Source organism: Centruroides vittatus, unplaced genomic scaffold (assembly GCF_030686945.1).
Source record: "Centruroides vittatus isolate TY-2023 unplaced genomic scaffold, ASM3068694v2 contig_767, whole genome shotgun sequence".
In the NCBI taxonomy this organism is placed as follows: Eukaryota; Metazoa; Arthropoda; class Arachnida; order Scorpiones; family Buthidae; genus Centruroides; species Centruroides vittatus.
This window is the reverse complement of record NW_027122496.1, coordinates 856762-877452: the sequence shown is the minus strand read 5'-3', so window position 1 is coordinate 877452 and position 20691 is coordinate 856762. Positions and strand designations below refer to the sequence as shown.

Sequence of the window (20691 nt, the reverse complement as noted above, 5' to 3'; positions counted from 1 at the left end):
AGGTTTTTTTAAAAGGATTTTTAATTTAATTTCGTTTATATTTAATTATTATTTTTTAAATTATTTTAAGACTTGTTTTCCTTAAAATAATAAATTAATTATACAAATAAAGTTTTAATTATATTTATATATTCATGCCGAGGATTAAATTAAGGAAAATAAGAGAACTTAATTGAGTATTAAATGTGAAAGGATATTAAATGTTATATATTGATTAGCTTTAAAAAAAATTAATATTTTGATGAAATAAAAATTCTGGAGAGAAAAAATAATTTAAGGTTAAAAGGTGCGTTATTTTGAACGTATATGGTCCCCGTTTGTATTATTTATGTTTTTTAATAAAAGTTTTGCTTTATATTAAATCAAGACCTGTAAAAATGTAGGAGAAGAAGAAAAAAAATAAAAAAATAAATGTAAAATATAGGGAAATATCATTTTAAACGAATTCAAAAGAGGAAGGCAAATAAAACCATTGACAGAATACAGATACAACTTATCATTATACGAATGAGTGTACTTTGGGTTTCCGGAACCGTCACATCAACAACTGGCGAATAACAAAGCTTCTATAATAGCTTTTTCCCCTTCCCCCTACTTTTCCTGGGTCCCCTTCCCTGATCCTAAGCGCTACCTAAGCAACGGTCGCATAGCAACCATGAATTGAAATATGACTCACGTGCGTAACAGAAAACATTTCGTCCATTTAAACGACTCAATGTCGATCACGTGACTGACAGCCAATAAGATTATCGGAATTTAAATTACTTTCACATCATTATCGTTTTTAGACTTTGATTTAATATTATTATTTTTCTACTTTAATAAGATTACTTCGAAAGAAATTGATATTATTAAATATTTGAATGTTTAAATTAAAATCGAATGTCCATTAATATTTACCTGGCATTAACATAATAATAATGACGATGACATAAAAATATAATCAACATTAATAATGATTTAATTAATCAAGACAAAAAATTCTTAATTACAAATTAATTTATTAAAATTAAATTAAAAGCCAGATTTAAAATTGTATTTGAATTTTTTTAAATACACGTTATTCAAAAATGCCTACGTAACAGCTGATTTTGGAATTCGCCACGTCATAGATTAATTTGAAAGTTTTGAAATTACCTTCACGCTATTGGTTATTTCGAAAATTCTGTATGACATCATATAATTATAATTTGTTATTATTCATATACTGTACGTGTAGTTAAAACTATAATTTATTGAAATTAATTTAAATTAAACAAAGGAATTTAGTGAATTAAATTTAAAATAAATATCGAAATTTTTCTATATATATATCATTACTCAGAGGTTGGAGATCGAAGGTAACAAGGACTCCTCAGTTGGTTGCTTTTGTTTTCAATCGATAATTCTCTTTCTCCTCCCCCCTCTCTGTACGTTCAGAATATTTTATCAGATTATCTCTTTAAACTTAAATGATTTATAAACTTATTAAATATTATCGAACGTTTACAGATTAAATTTGAAAAAAAAAAAACGAAAAATAAAGACAATGTATTTCTATCGCCATGCATAAATAAAGCGGAATGTTTTAAATTAAAATTACTGAATACAAAAGAGGAGGAATTTTAAATATTTAAAATGAGTAAAATAAATTATTTATTCAATGCGACTAGTAAAATACGATATTAATTTTCGTCTAATTTCTGTAGAAATTATTAAATTGCGACAAGTCATTTACATGCCATGCTTATCGACCAGCGACTCCAATTTTACAATATCCAATTACTGTATTTAATGTCCTTGCTTTCATTATTAGTCTTGATTCGTTCTATTCAGAAGGATATTAATATAATAACGTTAATTACTGTCGTTTGATATTTAAAAATTGTTATGGGATTTATCTTACTTATTTTTATATATACTATATATATATATATAATAAAGATTACTTTATATATATATATATAAACTATTACTAGATAAGATTTTAAATATGTTTTAAAAAATATAACTATGTATATATTTTTGTACAAGAATATATACATAATTCGTCTTTATTATTCAACACAAATCGATTATGCTTTTTTAAACAAAGGTTTATTGAAGTTAAAGCCATGGCACAAATCCACACAATCGCCATTATACAGTACACAAGATAAACAGATAATGTCAGTCTGCATTACATGTAAAATAAACCAGTTTTTTTCCAGTCAAACCTTCTTTTTTTTCTTTCTTTCCTCCTCCTTACGTCCTTAGTTATCTAAAGATAATTTTATTTTTCATTCAGACGACTAAAAGGAATTTTTGTGCTTATTAATTAAATTTATTTATTTTTCGTTTATTGTCGCCATTATTAATATATTATTACGACTGTTCTATTGAAAGTAATGTATATATACGACGTATATATTTGTATATTTTTGTTACTTTGGACTATAGAACAAACCTAAAATAGAAAAATTTTCTTTGTTAAAGAATTCAAGATGGTCGGAGTAATGTTTTGACCTTCGAACTACCAGCTTCTAAACTTGGTTTCTGATTTCTTTCTGTTTTATTTCTTTGCACCCGACTAAAAATGATTACAATTTCCCTAATAGAAACAACTATATATTTCTCTTTCATAATTTTATTATCCTTTTTTTTCCAATTTGCGAGGAGATTAAATGAAACTTTGAATAAGAAAGAATTATTTGCTCGATTATAATCAGAACAATTTTTTTTCCTTTTTTCTTTTAATATTACTACTCAGAGAATGGAGCCATTTGTAACGCTCTAATGACGATGGCTTTTGTAACCTGTATAATGTAGAGGAATATAAAAAAAATAAAATAATAAAAATAATACATTTTTATGTTTACATGCAATTATTTCGTGCACATACATTCAAAGTATTTCTTTTCGTTTCAATAATTCGTCATTCGATTTAATCATTTTAAATAATAATAATAATATTATTATTATGATAATGATTAAATAATAATAATAATTTATTATTATTATTATTATTAATAGTAGTAGTAGTAGTAGTAGTAGTCCTTATTCTAAATTTAAAAATAAATTACAAATTTTATTTTTATATTTCAATTATTTAATAAAAGTAGAACAATATACTACAGTATCGAACTATAAATTTGCATTGGAATGCTCTATAAATATTAAATTTCAGCTATTCTGAACTTGAAAGAGAGGGGGGGATTGAATTATTCAGTCACAAAAATGACTTTTTCCACGTATCCTGTGGGGTAATTCTTATATATATTTTTTCCTTTCTTGCTCCCAAATTATCTACTAAAGGATAATTTTCATGCTAGATGATTTTAAATTGATTTATTAATTATATTTCCAATTCTTTTCCGTCCTTCTAAACAATAATTTAATTATTTGTAGTAAGAATAGTAATTATTATTATTACTTCACAGAATAAAATAATTTATTAAAATTAAATTTCGCTGTGGATAATTCAAAAAGAAAAGATTGTAAAATATAAAAATTACAATAATAGTAATAATAAAAATAATAGCAATTTAATTCATAAAATTAAATTAATGAAAAATTTAAATTTTAAATATAATTAGCGTATTCATTTAAAATACAATAAAACAGTTTTAAACAAACAAAATAATACATCAGACGAAACAAAAGCGAAAAAATTAATAAATTTAACTCGATACGCGATAATAAAACAGGAATTCAAATAAGAAAAAAATCTCTAAGCTGATTGGCTATCGTTCAATTTAAATAATCGTTTAAACATTTTAATAACACAATCGGCTGATTGGCTGTCGTCGGTCACATGATTGTTTAAAATGAATTACGTTCTGTAACCGGATTTAGTATTACGTAGATAGATGATCGATTTAACGTCAAAAAAAGTAGACAAAAGAGAAGTTTTTGAAATAAAATCACGACTTTATTTAATTATCAACCTTTTTTTTAAATATTTACTTTATATTTTAAATGCGAAAATAAACAAAATCAATCGATAAGAGGCAAAGAGGAGGGAGGTAGGGGGAAAAAATGAGACTTAAAACTAAATAAATTTAATTTGTCATTGAAAGTGACGCCCGGGTCACGTGACCGGGGCCAAAGCCGAGGGGGGATGGTTAACACCGAGTTTAGGCCTTTAATCAAAATTGATTAATCTTTAACAACGGAATGATTTACATCAAATATTTATGAAAAGGACTAGAAATGTTTCTAGAAAATTCTGATCGATTTTTTCAAAGAATAGAATATCTCTTCCAACGAAAAAAATAAAGAAAAAAATTAATAATAATAATAATATTATTATTATTATTTTATTTTGTAATCAAATAAACTTTAGGATTTACGGAGGATAATTTTATTTTAAAATATGTATATATATAGGAAATTAATCTGAAAATATATTTTTATAACATCTGGCATTATGACAAATAAAGTTATTTATACATTTAAAAATAACACTAACAAATAATGATAATGATGTAAACTGGAATAATATTTTAAAAGGTTTTCTTTTTAAATAAAAATAAAAATTTATTTATAATTCAATAGTATCTCGGTTTTATTTTATTCTATTTTTTTTCTTTGCCCCTTCCTTTCTACAAATAGCAAATTTAATTGCCATTTTTCCCAAAGGAATTTTTTTCTTTGGTTGTTTCTTTTCTTTTTTTTTTCTGTAAATCTTTTGGATAGAAATGTAACCACTCCCCTGGTACACGTCACCGTGATGTCAGAGAACGGGCGGAGCACGCGAAACGTGCACGTGCATCTTCTAATGCCTGATTGGTTAATGTCGTAGATTGTTAGCTGTCTGTTTTTTCTCTCTCTCTCTCTCTCTCTCTCTCTCTCGTTTCCCCCCTCAATAAAGAAAAGTGAAGAATTACAGTAATGGCGACTGTTAAGTAAATAGAATTAATTAGAGAGATGTTTTATTAGATTATATTTTTAGAGTTTGTTAGATAAATAAATTCCTTAATTTTATTTAAATAAAGAAAAATAATAAAATAAAATAATAACAATACACATTAAATTGTGTGTTAGACAGAGAAACGGTTTTAACTAAATTAAAAAAATAGATTACAGTACGTGTAAATTGTAATTAACAGCACGTTTAACTTTAGTTTATAAACGTCTTAGAATTTTTAAATTAATTAATTAGTTAATTAAGAAAAAAAGACTGTTAAAATCGAGGACAGATAGAGAGATAAATATTAATAAAATTAATTATATGACTTATTGGGGGATTAAACTAACACATTATATTAAATTATTTTTTAACGGCTACATTGTTTTGCATTTTAAAAAATAATAATAATAATAATAATAATGAAAATAGGCAAAAAAATTCCAAGGTTTCGATTGTTTCGACACAAAGCGTAAATTCTACCTCCAGGCATTTTCCAATGGCTCGCTAAGCATAAAGAGATGGTCTTGACACGACTGATAGCCTCATAACTCTCTCCCTTTCTTTCTCTTTCGCCCCCTCCATTTTTTTTTAAATATGCGTTTTGTAATTCTAAAAATGAAAATGTAAAACGGTATAAATTTAATTTTTAAATCGATAATACGTTAAAAAAAAAACGTTAATAATGAGGTTATTTATAAACTGACCTGCTCTATTTTGGTTACACTACCGATAATGGAAACCGTAATCAAACGTGAGAGAGAGAGAGAGAACGTCTCGTCGGTCTGTCCGCGAAACGAAACTAAAAAAAAAGTAGATAAATAAAACATTAATAAATAATCAAGGACAGCGGAAGTTCATCCCGCCAATGTGTTTAAACCGAATAGAAAGTTAATATTAAAGCTGTAAAATAGAGGGGAAATTGTTCTTTTTTTATTAAGAAATTATCGGGTTTTAAAATTTTTAAAATGGCTATTATCGTTTTACGATCTCTTCCTATTATATTATTGACGTCTACGTACAAACACAAGGAAAAAAAAAAAAAAAAACTATTCTTTTGTTCTTAAGATATGACCCATTTGAAGAAATAGATCTCTATAAATGGTCTGTATCGTATTTTAAATATGATTATTATCTAGGAGGCATTAAAATAAATATTCTTATAATAATAAATAATAAAGGAAAGTAAATTTAAAAGTTTAAATTTAGTAAATAAAAAAAAACACATTTCTATTTATTAAATTTAATTCGAAAACATTTAAATTTAAGAGAAGTACAGCGAAACCTGTGTAAACCGGCACCGAATTATTTTTTCTGCTCTGGCAGGTTTCCGTTTTAAACAAGTTAATATTATTATTTTTTTTAACATAGATTGCTCCGTTCCGATGAATTTTTCCCGTTTAGGCAGGTTTCCCCGTATTAATTTAAGGAGAGTTTAATTTTATTTCTGTCTGGTCTAGATAAAAAAGAAAGAAAATTACATAAAAGTTTAAAATAAAACATGATCAAGAGCAAAGCAAAAGATATAAAAAGTAAAAAATGGAGATTTGTTAAGAGTTTTTCGAATGCTTTTCCCATGTTGAATCAAAGCGCCATCTCTATTACATTTCTAGAGAAGTTCAATGTCCTTTGATGATAAGACTTCATACCTTATCTAACTAGGTTGAATAATGTTCTCCTTTTTTTATACTTCTTCTTCTTCATGGTAATTCTAACGATTGAAAATACAAAACGATATCATTTTAATTTAAATTGATATCCTGCGATTCTTATGCCATTGTATCAATCCCACTCTTAGTTTATATTTTATTTTATTCCTATATTTATCATCCAGGATGTTTATCTTTACTTTTATTCTTGTTAGATTTATTTTTATAGTGAAGAATATTTTTTTCTTCTTCTTGATATATGGAAAGGATAAGGAGAATTTTTATCTATTTATTCGTGTATAGGTGAATAGAATATTTTATTCTCGTTTTTATTAAGAATTTCTAGAGGAATATTTTATATAAATAAATAAAGGAGAGAAAAATATTTTAAAAATAAAAGGAAAATTTTATTTTATTAAATCCTTTAATCTCAAAGGAAATAATGAAATAAAACTTATTATTATTACGAAATTAAATATATTAATTAAGATAAAATGATTCGTTTTAAATAACTTTTTAAATAAATCTGTTAAATATTTAATTTTTACGATAATTTATACTAATTATTTGCATATTAAGTAATAAATTATCTTAAGTAATCGTTTATAACAAAAATATTGACATCGTGCATTAAGCATGATATATGCGTACTGTACGTCACATGCTTAATGCACGATGTCTACTTTTATGTATCTTGTGTGTATTTATGTTACGGTATCGGCATGCCTTATTATTTTTCATTTTATTTACATACTATTTGTATAAAATTACTTAAATTAATTTATAATGCACATATTTGTAGGAGAACGACAAAAAATTTTATTTCATTCCTTATTTGACGCATGAGTAGCAGAAAGAGGATAAAATCGATTTGACTCTTTTATATTATTGAAAAAATGATTCGTTCGTTACTCATGACACACACACACACACACACACATATATATACACACACAGAGAGAGAGAGACGGACAGACAGACACACACAGACAGAGAGAGGGAAAAAATGATTCTTTTTGTAACGATTTTCAATAAATCTTGATTTACCTTTACAAATGTTTAAACCTATTAATCATACTGATTACTCCATTAAATGGATTTTTATCATTCCCTAACGATCTTCGTAATAAAAACAGCTATTAGCGTAAAATGTATATTTTCAAATGATTATAAAATATGATTCGATTTTAATTCATTATTTAAAAAAATATATTCTTCAAAGAGAAGGGGGGAAGAGAGATTAGAAAAGAAAGAAAATTGGGAGGTTAGCTCATTAAAATGTAATTTAATTAGTTAATTCATCGATTTACATCAGCAACTGCTGCATAATGAGATAGGTATGAATAATAATAATAATAGTAGTAGAAGAGTAACAGGATATTATGCCACATCTGCCGTTTAAATATAAAAATATTACATATACTGGAAATCCTATTTCAAGAACCATCTGTCCCTCGGGCTATTGATGGATGGCTTCAGTTGTGTATGGGATTCACCTATTCACGGGATTAATACCTTACATAGGCAATTTCTAAAGATCGTTCGTTGGTCTGTTCGCATCTGTATTAAAAGCATTTTATCGAGTTTCCATCTGGGTAATTCTATAGTTAAGTTACGCTTCGTGCGTATTCTTTTATTATTGTTATTATTTATTTATGTGTTTTTTTTTTTTTTTTTTTTATGTAGTTAAAAATCGTCGATCCGATTTCGATGAAAGCTAAAACACGAGTTAATGATGTAAAGACCGTGTCCCATGTCAGTTTTTGTTAATGTATCACTTATGCTTCAACCGCTGGAGGTCATTTTTTTTTATGACATGTCGGGGATCGCGTTTAGAAGTTGTCTTTCCTCGTTTTATCTAATCTTATCTCGCGAGGATTGATTTAATAGAATTGTTTACGTTTGACTAAAGAATGTTTAAATAACAAACATGAATCAGATCTTTGCATGTATACGTGTACACACCTCTCTGTGTAGCTTAATTTAGCCTGAAGGATCGAAAGAGGAGGAATTTTACGGATCCTTCTTACTACACAATTGAGATTTTTTTTTAAATTTTAATTCCTTTGTGTACCAGAATGTACAATCCCTATTAAAATTAGGTTTGAATGGGAAGTCGAGCCGCAGTTATTGCCGCATTCGGTGATGAATTTTTTAAAACGTGTTCCTGTGGTCTCCTATATTGAAAAAAAGGATCCCACCTTTGCCCCGCGCGTTTACAACAATGACTATCCGGACGGGGGAACCGCCATTATGAGTATATCATGACGTCACCATCTACTACCGGGGTTATATACTAAGACCGGAAATGTCGTAACTGCACAATCTACTAGTTTCGAGCCATTGGTGTTCGTTAAGCATTTCCTTCCGTTCGGTACTGATTCAGTCACCTGTTCGCGCCGTGCAGCTGCTATATCTTACCTGGTTGACAGGTGGACATTAAACATCTGTTTACGTATAACTCTTTATTAAATTGTTAACCACTTAACATCCGGTGGTTTAAATAAAGATTTTTAAAAGCGGAGTAGAGTTATCCGAGTGGAGAAAGTCGAGCGAAAATCGCTAGATTTTTAAATTAATAACAGCAATTTTCACGATACGATCATTTAAATAATAAAAAAAAGAATGAAAAATAATAAGTATCAAAAGCTTTAATCTTTAATAATATCAGAAAATTTTATTCTGCTTTCGTAGATAAGAATCAATGTACTGTAATTAAATTGAATAGCTGAATAGGAAATTTCTGATCAATAAAATTCTAAATTTGAAATGCAAATGGGATTCAGAATAATTCCTAATTTTATTCAAAGGGTTCTCTATCTTAGATAAATTATTAAAAAAGAAAGAAAAAAAATATACAGAGGAAAAAAAAAGTTAAAAAAATAAAATAAATTCAATTTAATGTTAGAATTTATGGAATATTTCTGCTGAATATAAAGAAATCTATAAATTGATTTTTGTGTATCTCATTCATATTAATATGTTTTAAAATACTGCGGGTTTTCAAGAATTTTTCGTGTTAAAATTTATTTATTATATTATTATTATTATATTATAAATATATTTTTTATATATTTTTTGATTTTGAATAATGTTTTGTGATGTATAATATTTTTTAACGTTAGTAAAAATTTATAAAATTATTAAAACAAACATTTTCTTATGAAATATGAAACATATTTTTCAAAAAATGTTAAGTATTTTTTATTTTTTTTCTGAATTTAGTAACATAAAGTAATATAAAAATTTCAATAACTTTGAAACTAGTTTATTTTTCTATTTTACTTTTATTTTTTTGACTGTATAAAGCTTTGCTTCGTCTATTTTCTGATTTATATTCCTAAAAACATATTTTGGAGCATGAAAAATCGCGTTTTAAAAGAAAAATTTTTTTCCTACTATTAAATTAATTCTAATGTAGAATTTAAATTACAGAAATAAAATTAAAAAATTTAATTATGATTAAATTTTTTTTAAATATTAAAAAAATTAATTAATTAATCAAGCGTAAATTATTTTTATATATTTATTTTTATTTAAAAATACATCAAGCATCCTAAAATGAAAAAAATAAATTAAATTTTTCTTAATTATAATATTGGAATGATTTTATATTTAATTTAGAAAATAGTACTCGAGTTTAAAAATATTTAATTTAAAAAAAAAATCGATTTTCAAATAATATTTTATTCTATAAATATGAATTTAAAATTTTTTTAAATTAGCCAAGCGAATTCATTCTCCGAGGGAGAGGACTTAAGATAATCATTTTATTTCTTTTTTTATAAAATTAAATTAAATTTAAATAAGAAATTTCCCCCAACTTAGTGAAATTAAATGCGATTTTTAATTAAAAAATTTTAATATATTATTTCGAGTTTTCGCTAGCTTTACGGAATAATTTTTAGCATTAAATTTAATATTAATTAATAGAAAATTGTGTTGTCTTAAAAATATTTTACTCAAATAACAGGTTTATGTGATAGAAAAATTCAATAAAATTTATACCGAATTATTTTACATAATTACACGCTTTAAGGATAAGAATACGCTTAAGAATAATACATTTTATATCTTTTTCTATAGCAAAATATAGGTCAATTTACAAAGGAAAACATGGTTTAAAACCGAGTTTAAGGCAAGTGATAAATATTAAATCCTGGAAAATATTTAACGTTTAATTAGAAAAACACCTGAAAAATGCATAAATAATTGCCAGTAAACAAAGATAATATATGATTAGGTTGAATTTAATGCTTATAATTCAAATTGGATATGTCAAAATATTTATTTCACGGTTGGAGTATTTTGCATGCTTGTTCAATATATTTATGTTTTTGTAAAGGAGGACAACGTATAAATAATGGAGTATAAGAATTTATTATTATTTTTTTATATTAATTATATATGAGAACAATCTATTTATACTTCAAATATTTATTCGATAATTTATTCTTTGTCAACGTGGATAAAAACATGTTTTTCTCGTTTATAGTGATTTAAAAAAATCAAATTTAATTAATAATTATCTAAAATGTGTATACTCCAAGTAATTTATTTTAGAAAATAATATTAAAATGATCTGGACTATACATAAATTTGCATATTTCTGGACCCAAAAAAATTATTATTATTAATGTAAGGGAGAAAAACATGTTTTTGTTCTACAAATAAGCAAAAATGTATTTATAATGGAGTAACTCGACTGTACACACATTCCGCATAATGATTGATTAAATCTTATGTAAAATACTCTTATAAACTTCCTCTGGTGATATAAAATTGAATTTATTACTAATTATTTTCTAAAATGAATATTAATTAATAAACGTAAAAATCAATTTTATTTTAATGCATATAATTTAATTTATTATTATTATTATTTTCTGTTATTTTTTTTATAAAATTATTTTTCTAAATTCAATTTTCTACCACGAAAAGACTTAAGAAGCTCCTATAAAAACCGTATCATTATTTAGGATTTATCTGTGAATTAAATTTAATAAACATTGCGCAATTTCGTATAAATGACTATTATATTTATTCGAATAAGTAATATTAATCATCTAAATTTCAGGAAAAAATATTTAAAAAAATTACCAGATTACTTCCAATTCATTTTACAAAGCACTGAAAAAAAAAACTTATTTATTTGATTTATAATTTAATTATTTTGCCAAGAAGAAAATTCTCAGCGTGACACTATTATTATCGTTATGATATACAATTTTTATTTTATTTTCTTCTCCTATTTCTTTTCTAATTTTAATCTTTTTGCTGATCTTATTTACATAATTAAATTCATATACTCTAGCAATATTATCATTTAACTGTGCACGAAAAAAATGCCAGCAGTTTCCGTATTAAATTGTTCATCATTTGTTTATGAATGACTGAACATTACTCAATTTGGAATGTTTCCAGGTGGACGGAAACACAGGCCGTGACGTCATCGACATTTTCTCAAGAATAGAATAATAAAAAAGAAAAACAATATATAGTCATTAAACAATTGAAAATTAGAAGTAAAAATCAGTAATTTTTTTTTTTAATAAATCAATACCTGGAAGAGGGATTTATATAAGTGTAAATTAAACAAAAAATTCACTTAAAATCGATTTTATTTATATAAAAATCTCATGATTGATTGTGGTCACAATAACAAGTTACCGTGACGTTACCAGAATTATTTCTGTAATTTATCCGTGACCTACTTTTAATATAGATTAAATATATATATATATATATTTCTTACGAGGGGGAAGAGAAAAATCAAATATTCATTTACAAAATTACTATGCAAAGTTTCTAAACAAATTTCAAATATATTATAAAATTTAATAACCGTAGCGGCGACGGCATAAAAATTATTGTAACCAGATTACCGCATAACCGGTTAAAAGAAAAAATAAATAAATAAATAAATTGAATACAATTTTAATTAAATTTTAGCTAATTTTTAAGCTAAGTAATTTGGTGCTTAATTAAATTTATGTACATATAAATATACAGGGTCGTAACATAAACACAGTAAAGTGAGATAGAGAAAAGGAGAGGAAGAAGAAAAAAAAGTAAAGAAAGAAGAAGAAAAAAAAATAGAAATATTTATTTAAATATTACCAGTTTCTTTTCGTGTTTTTTGAACACGCAACCGGATAACGGGGCATTTGCGCACTCTCCCTAATGCCTATGTTTATTGATGCGGTGAATGAACGGAACCGGTTCTTCGGTAGTAACACGGTAAAAAAATAAAAATAAAATTAAAAAAAAAACTTTTCCAGATTAATTTACAAGCTAAGTGAATCCAGTTTTAGACTTCATTACAACCGATATAGAGTAAAATTGACTATAAAACACATTCAAAACACAGGAAAAAAATTGGGATAAAATTCGCACAAAATAAAAAATATATAACAGCGATTAAACTGCAATAATTTAATTTACTTCTTAAAAAAAAAAAGTTATTCTTCTTTATTCAATTAAAAACCTGCCAGTACCATTAAATACCAAGACTTTTAAAATCGTGGTTATTAATCATAATAAACGATGTAGCGGATTTAATAACTATGATAAATATTTAATTGTGTTAAGTCTACGTAATATAATTTATTTCCAACGCGACGAATGTTATATTATAATAATAATTTTGACGTTTAAAAGAGGTATTTTAGAACGGCGCCGTTCATTCGCTATTGTTATTAAACGTTATTAATTACGTATCGGTGACGTAGGCGCCCAAATATGTAAATTAGCCATAAAGTCACGCGTCTTTAAACGTGATCTGGCTTAAAGCGGGGTTGGCGTTAAGATGTATAATTTATTCCACGATTAGTATAAATTATCTTCGAACGGCAATATCGTTAATACGATCCTCTTTTTTTTCCGAATTAAATAAATAAAATATACACAGGATTTTTTTAGAACGCCAAGTAGACGTAAAAGCACTTCATCTGTTTGACATAAAAGAACTGGCAATTTGCCAATTCGACTTCGACGTCACTCGATTTGAATTTAAATTTATTGGTTTTAACCAATAGGAGCGAGTTTTTAAGTAATCTTAACGATAGGTAATAAATTACGAAAATAAACCACGAGAATTTATTTCTTTTATTTTATTTATTTATTTTTATTATTTTATTATTATTTTTTTTCGAATAATGGAGTTATTTTAAAATGTATATCTTGGACGGAGAAATATTTATCTCTGCTTTGGAAGCAATTAAACTTAAACGATACTAGTCGGCCATTGGAAGAATCATATCTGTTCGGAGGATGTTTGTTGCTAGGTTACCGTAAGCAAGGAGAGCTCATCAATTCCCTGCTGTCACTTGCACGTTTCCGTTGTTATAGCCAGGGGGCAACTGTAAAAAATGGTGTCTTGCCTTTAAGTAAGTTTAATTTTATTGCCGGAGAAATTTTCTTCTAACTGATTCGATTTCTATGATTTTATATATATATATATTTATACAATATAAACAGTGAATTCCTATTGGCCCAAACACACAAGCGACATTACGTAACAACGGAACATTTTTTAAAAAAATAACCAATAAAAATCTTAAAAATATTTTTACGACTTATTATTGGCTATTTTCGAATATTGAATTGTTTACGTCACGTATTCAGTGTAGTCGCGCCAATAAGAATTCTGCGTTTATATCTTTACATAAAATAACTTACGAAATTGGGTTTTAATAATTTCGAATTATGTCACAATAAATCGATAGGAATACAAGACAGATTACACCATAAACAAATAAATAATTTGCAAATTTATATTGGCTGGCATTCCTTGATGTTTATTTATAAATATATATATATATATATATATATATATAAAAGATTCTGATACTATTACAGGATCAGCATAAATGCTTGTTAAATGTTTTCCTTCTTTATACGTTCCAGAAAAACTGGAATGGCGAGTTGCCGACAACTATCCTCCCTCTCGTAATATTTATCTCCTTTCTATTTATACAATGTCGACGATTCGGTATTAAATTTCTCGATAGAATTAAATTTTACGACTCGATTTTAATATTTGAAAATGTATATTTTATCGCGGCGATTACTTTTAAAAATAAGACGCCATTTCCCCCCTTCTTTTCTTTTCTTTGTCGTTTTCTAACTGGAGGCTGACGTCATTATTGCAATAAAATTGTTAACCTTGATATACGAGTCCCAGTTTAAGGTCGTGCAATTGAAAAAAATAAAAAAGTGGAGGAATAAAAACCCTCGGGGTGGTGGATAAAGGGCTCATTTTATTAATGACATTCACGCGTTTTATACGGGGGGTCGGCATTTCACGTGCTTAGTTGCTCGCTCGCTTCACAGATGGCGTTGGCCGCCGAAATTTCGTATTCGTTTGTTAGTATTAATAATCGTTATTGTTAGGTCCTGGTGTTTCGGCGGTCGAACGCTCGTCTTTAGTAGTAGTGTCTACCTATTTTTCTAGAATAAATGTAATTTTCTGAGATGGAGGGAACTTTTTCCTTTGGAATTTTCCTCTCTATATGGGGATGGAACAAAGTCACGAATTATAGGGGCGTTGCCATGGAAACTGTTCTTAATGAGCTATAGTTTTGTATCGCAATAACCTTGGAAATAATTGGAAAAGTATACAGAAACGAAAAAATAAATTTTGTAATTATTTTTAGAGAAATTATTCTATTAAAATTTTTTTATTATTAAATGTTATCAATTCGGCAATAATGCGTAATCCAATTTTTTCGTTTAGGTTATTACTATTTATTATTATTATTAATATTAATATTCTAAAAGGAAAATGACTGATGTGTTTCTGTTTATTTATTTTGTAAAGCTCCATTATTCCTTTGACAACAATCGTTTAGATTGGCTTAGTTCCAATTTTGTTTTGCTAGGGGTTGCTGCCTTGTATGAACTTCAATCTTTGTTTTTTATTTTTCTAGTTGTGTTTCTTTAACATTTTTTTTTCCTTTTTTTATTTCCTTTCCCGTACAATCTCTAAACCCAGAATCTTGTTTTGTTCTGAGGAGATTGCCGTTTCAAAAAGTGTTTTGTGTAATGTGTAAGTTTACGAAACCATTACGTGTAATGTCTAGGATGAATAAAGATGTCTTTTATATATTCGTCTTTTTTGAATATAAAAATCATTAAAGAATAAGTCGATAAAGAAAATGCAAATGTATGAAGGAGTGCGAGCGAGAGAGAGACTTTAGCAACATGGTAGGTCAACAAACGATATTAGTTTATTACAGAATCAATTTAGAACACCTGCCACTTATTACAGGAAGAAATAAATAAGAATTATTTGAGAAATATTATTACAATAAATTTATTCTCTTCTCCCTCTTAGCGTGATTAAATGATGCTATTAATAAAATAAAGTTATATTATTAATTAATCGAACGGGGGGAAAAACTACTAACCGCGAAAAAATATAGAAATTAATTTGCATACATTTTTTTTTAAAGTTAAATTTATGAATTAAGCGTTTAAAATTGTTAAATTTTCATATTTTTTTCTTTTTTGTTCTTTAACCGGAATTTTATAAATAAACCTCTTATTAATAATCGAAAGTAACTATATATAAATATATAAATGATAAGTATCGATTTAGCGAACCGGGTTTAAATAATAAATTCATTTATGTAGTTATAGAAAGTTAATAGTTACCAGGAAAAAAGGACAGGATAATAGGTAGTACTCCTCCGCGAAGATTCTAATAAAATAGGTAAAAAAACGCATTTATTAATATAATAAAAATAATTAATGCCCTTATAAATTATTAATTATTATATAAAATTTAATTGTCAAGCTGAAAGTAACGACAGTCATCGGATTTTTGAACAATATCTCCCTTTTCTCACATACACAAACACTTGTTACTCGATTAAATGCTAAGATAATAAACATCATCGTAACTTAATTACGTTTTGGGGGCTTTAATTACGATAATTTTAATGAGAATATTTTAATAAAAATACGCCCATAGAGCTTATTATATATTAAAATGAATCATTTATCCAACGAATTGTTTTATGTTAATTAAATTACATAGACACTTGCTTCTAACAATACACTAATCGAGTTATAAATAACAAAGAAGAAAATGGCTGCCACATCGTTTCTGCCTTGATTAACTTCAATTAGAATTCGGAATGACCAATGAGAAACAATGTGGAGGACCGGTCTGACAACAAAATAACGAAATTTACCCTTAAGGGTTTTGGGAGGGGAGAAGAAGCAGAAGAGGAGGATAGAAAAAAAAAAAGAAATATCTAGCGAAGTCGGAGTTACTTTGAGTTCATGGTTGCTCTTTTGACCCTCTTTGCGTCTTGGTCGAGTGATAACAGATGAGAGGATTTAGTAACACCATACCTTTTATTTAAATTATTATTTATTTATTTCATTTTATCACAGTTTAATTAAGTGGTATTTCCATTAACTGAGATAAAATGCGTGCCGTACTTCATATTATAATCCACACGAAGGAGTTCTCTCCCCCCATTTATTTAATATAGTAACGTAATTAATTTCGTCATAAAACTAATAATATCGTCTCTATTAGAAACGTGACGTGTATTACCGTTCGAGTGTTACGTTTTAAAAATAATTTATCTGTGACGTACGGAATACAATCGGATGTACTGTATCTTACACACTACTTTCTGGTGTAATATTTAAATTTATTTCACTTGAAAAACTGAAATAAAATAAAATCGCCGATAAATTATGTTTAATTAACCAGATTTTAAAGTAAAATTACAACTTAAAATCGGACTTGTTTTAGTTTATTTCGTAAGATTTTTAATACTTTAAATTTAAATTACTTTCCATTTTTTAAATTTAAAAAATATTTATGTATCAATAAATAACTGTAATGAATAAAATTCAATTTAAAAAAATATATGACACTCAAATTTATCGATAACAGACGGCGGCACTCTTTTTAATATTAAATTTTGTTTTCTTGTCTTTTTTTATAGTGGAGCAGCAGCAACACACACACACACACACACAGAAAAAAATTTAAATTTAAAATAAAGAATGGGTAAATAGTGAAGTATTTATTGCATGTTCTAATCATCTAGTCAAGGGGAATCAATATTTGTGTCTGGCCAATGATAGGAAAGCTAAACGATCGCTCCGTCTGTCTCCAGATGGTCTTACTTTCTACCCATCATGCAATGCAAAAACGGCTCCTCAACGGTTACCATAGAAACAATTTAAAAAAAAAAAATTTTTCTTTTTGTTGCAGAAATTTTATTAAGGTCTTACAGATTGAAAATTTTACTCCGATTTTTCTTTTTCTATTTTTAAATTCCTGGTATAAGCAAAACCGACGATAGAATGATACGTCACAGAAGGAAGTTTAGTGTAAAAATTATACTGCATACATTATTATTAACTTTATTTTATTTAATTGTTTTTTTTTAAAGTTTATTTAGAAAAAAGGGAGAGAAAAGCGATTTGCATCGTTGAAAATACCATTTAACTTAATATCTTTCTTTCGAGTCAAGATAAAATATTTCAAGAAAGTGACCTAATTCGTGATTTATTTTTATAACTATTTTATTTTTTGTTTTATTTCTTACAAATTAAATCACGTTTTAATATTTAAAAAAGAAGGAGGAGGAGGTTAATAAATTTTAAATTATCTTTCTAAATTTATTTCACGAGCGACGATTTTGATCAGTATCAAACGATCCAATTGGTTAATTTCAAAAAACCCAAATTGATTTGACAAGCGGAAATGACAAAATACAGGAAGTAGTTAATTTTGTATTAACTTTTCGCATTTCTCTTTCCTACTCTTCTCCTTTTATTGTATTTTTTCCTCTTTTAAATGGAATTTCTCTGGAGTTCTAGCGCTTATCGTCATCATTATCATCTGTGTTTGTTGTATATTATTATTATGTATTCGCGCGCGCGCGCCTGTGTTTGGAAACACTAGCAATAACAATAGCGTTATTTGTTACTAATAAAAACACGTGTATGATTTAATTTCGAATCGAACTCTCCTTTTTCCGCGTGTGACGTGGCCGTTTTTATAGATAAGAGTAGAAATCGAGTATTTATCCGTAATACGGAGCAATATTTTCAAAAGCATTTTCTATCAATGTTAACAATGTCCTCTTCCCCGGTTACTCCGATCTCGGTCGTCATGGTAACCGATCTAGTCAGTTCGATAACAGCATCTCAAGTACGAAAACTACCTCTCCAAAGTAATGATGACGATTACATAAATTTACCGATATATCGGGAATTATAATGTCGTAAAAACTGGCAATTTCTTATAAATACAATGCGCGCGCGCCTTACGCACGTGTGTTCGTGTATACACTTAAAATAATGGTGGGGAATGTTTTAATTTCGCTTCATTTTAATTTTCTACCCCCTTCAGCACGAGGTAATAGCCGCCAACGAAAAGGTCATACTGCGATTGGAGGATTTAGTCTCGTGGATTACGGATGAAGTGGATTGGAATCACGGATTAAGAGGAGTTTACGAAGGATCTGTCGACTGTTCCACTCCTGCCTGCCTCTCGCCGTTCTACCCAGGTACAAACGGATCCGTTATTAAAGATGGCACGGATTTAGCTAAAGTATTTATGGATAACAACACGGGATTGGATTTCGATGACGTGCACAAAGAACGTGAGCTAATCGGTAAGTGCGATTTTATTTTTTTAAATTAATTAAGAAAAAAATTATAATAATTATATCAAATTCGATTTAAAAATATCCATTCGTCCATTACTGTCGTCTTGGTTACTCGTAACAATCGTTGCGTTGTTTGGAGGGAAGGACAAAATTACCGAGAACAAGGTTATTTTCATTTTATCCGTTACAGACACCAGAATTTCGGTAGTGGTTCATTTATTCGATAACCGAAACTTATGTAGTTACAATTTAAATGCATAAGAGAGGGAGAGAGAAAGAAAGCGAGGGAGGGGAGGGAGGGAAGCGTTGCTATTGGCAACATACACATCTCAAACAAACTATTTTATATTTTTTTGATACTGTTTATAAAATAAAATTATATATATAAAGGAAATATAAAGCTTTACTAAACTTTTAAATTGCCGTATATACGCTACGAAAACACTAATGTATACAGATATTTATCAGGTGTATACATAAAAGATTAATTTAAATTTTTATTTTTATTTCGTACTGGTTTTGTATATTTGAGAACGGGGGGAAATGCAATATACCTGTCTAATTTAACCTTTACGTAATGACATTTTATAGCTTCGAGCTAGTTCACACGATCTCCGCCAGACGGCACACGCATATGTGAGTGAGTGTGTGCGTTCAAGGACTTCGTTCCTTCACACAATTACTTTTTCTTTTAATAACTTTACTGGAAATATAAATTTTTCTGCAAATTTCGCTTCGATTTATATAAAAATATAAGAAAAAAAAAGAATAAAAATGGAAGCTCGGGGCACGCTCGACTGAACTAATCTGTTCTAATCGAACGTAATTCGATAATTAATTAAATATACGTCGAAAAGTTTTTTTAATTATTCTTTTTTAAGACATTCATCGCCTATACGACTTATTATCGGGGTTTTAATTAATTAAATCCCGCCGTACGAAAAGGCCTGAAAACGTCTATGATCGATACGTGATCAACCGGCGTTTGATCGCCGTCGATGCCACCCCCTCCCACTCCCTATGACTGACAATGGAGCCGTTCCGAGTGGAAGATGACGTCATAAACGAGTTGTAACGATTTATGGAGATGAAGAGTTACGTTTGTGTTGGCCAACGCTAATGTATATTGTCACAATTACCTTTGATTATTTTAAATAAATATTTGCGCCCGGAACGATCGTAAAACGATCTTTCCGTGTTTTATAAAATTTTAATTAAGTAACAAATACAATAAATCAGATATTAAAAATATATATATATTTTAAAATTATGCTATTAAAGCGTACTGCACGCACACGCGCTTAGCCAAATAAAGGGGGGGGGGTTAAGCGAATATTTTTAGCAAAACCCCCTTCGAATTTTCGTTATTTACTTATTTGTGTAATTTGCCATGTGAGGAAGTATATTTTTACGTAAGGCAATCTCATATTGGCTTAAATTTTAAACACGCCCTCCTGTATAAATACAGGCGTAACTTTTAAGCCGTTCCTTCTTCATAAAGCGGGGCAAGGTGTACTTAATTAACAGA

The 20691-nt window shown here is 27.5% G+C and overlaps 2 protein-coding genes and 1 long non-coding RNA gene across 6 annotated transcripts in view; 1 reads left to right on the top strand and 2 right to left on the bottom strand.

Moving 5' to 3' along the window:
- Positions 1–11657, bottom strand: part of LOC136981550 (transcription termination factor 2-like) — a 59224-nt gene extending 47567 nt beyond the window's left edge. Inside the window, exons 1-3 of the mRNA XM_067277863.1 lie at positions 11617–11657; positions 5575–5669; positions 5351–5479 (exon numbers count right to left, since the gene is read on the bottom strand). Coding sequence (XP_067133964.1) covers positions 5351–5360 — 10 coding nt within the window. The 5' untranslated portion in view covers positions 5361–5479; positions 5575–5669; positions 11617–11657. The remainder of the gene's footprint in view (positions 1–5350; positions 5480–5574; positions 5670–11616) is intronic.
- The window catches only part of LOC136981549 (uncharacterized), a 62432-nt gene that overhangs the window by 8822 nt on the left and 32919 nt on the right, over positions 1–20691 (top strand). For 2 of the 3 annotated variants that reach the window (XM_067277860.1, XM_067277859.1), the window contains exon 3: positions 18905–19169. In XM_067277860.1, the coding sequence (XP_067133961.1) occupies positions 18905–19169 (265 nt within the window). Of the gene's footprint in view, positions 1–11716; positions 13905–18904; positions 19170–20691 lie in introns of those variants that run through there. The other variant, XM_067277861.1, reaches the window with a different exon arrangement.
- The window catches only part of LOC136981560 (uncharacterized), a 42108-nt gene continuing 37590 nt past the window's right edge, over positions 16174–20691 (bottom strand). Inside the window, exons 4-5 of one of the 2 annotated variants that reach the window (XR_010881738.1) lie at positions 17130–17203; positions 16174–16219 (exon numbers count right to left, since the gene is read on the bottom strand). This is a non-coding gene — a long non-coding RNA (uncharacterized lncRNA). The remainder of the gene's footprint in view (positions 16220–17129; positions 17204–20691) is intronic. The other variant, XR_010881737.1, reaches the window with a different exon arrangement.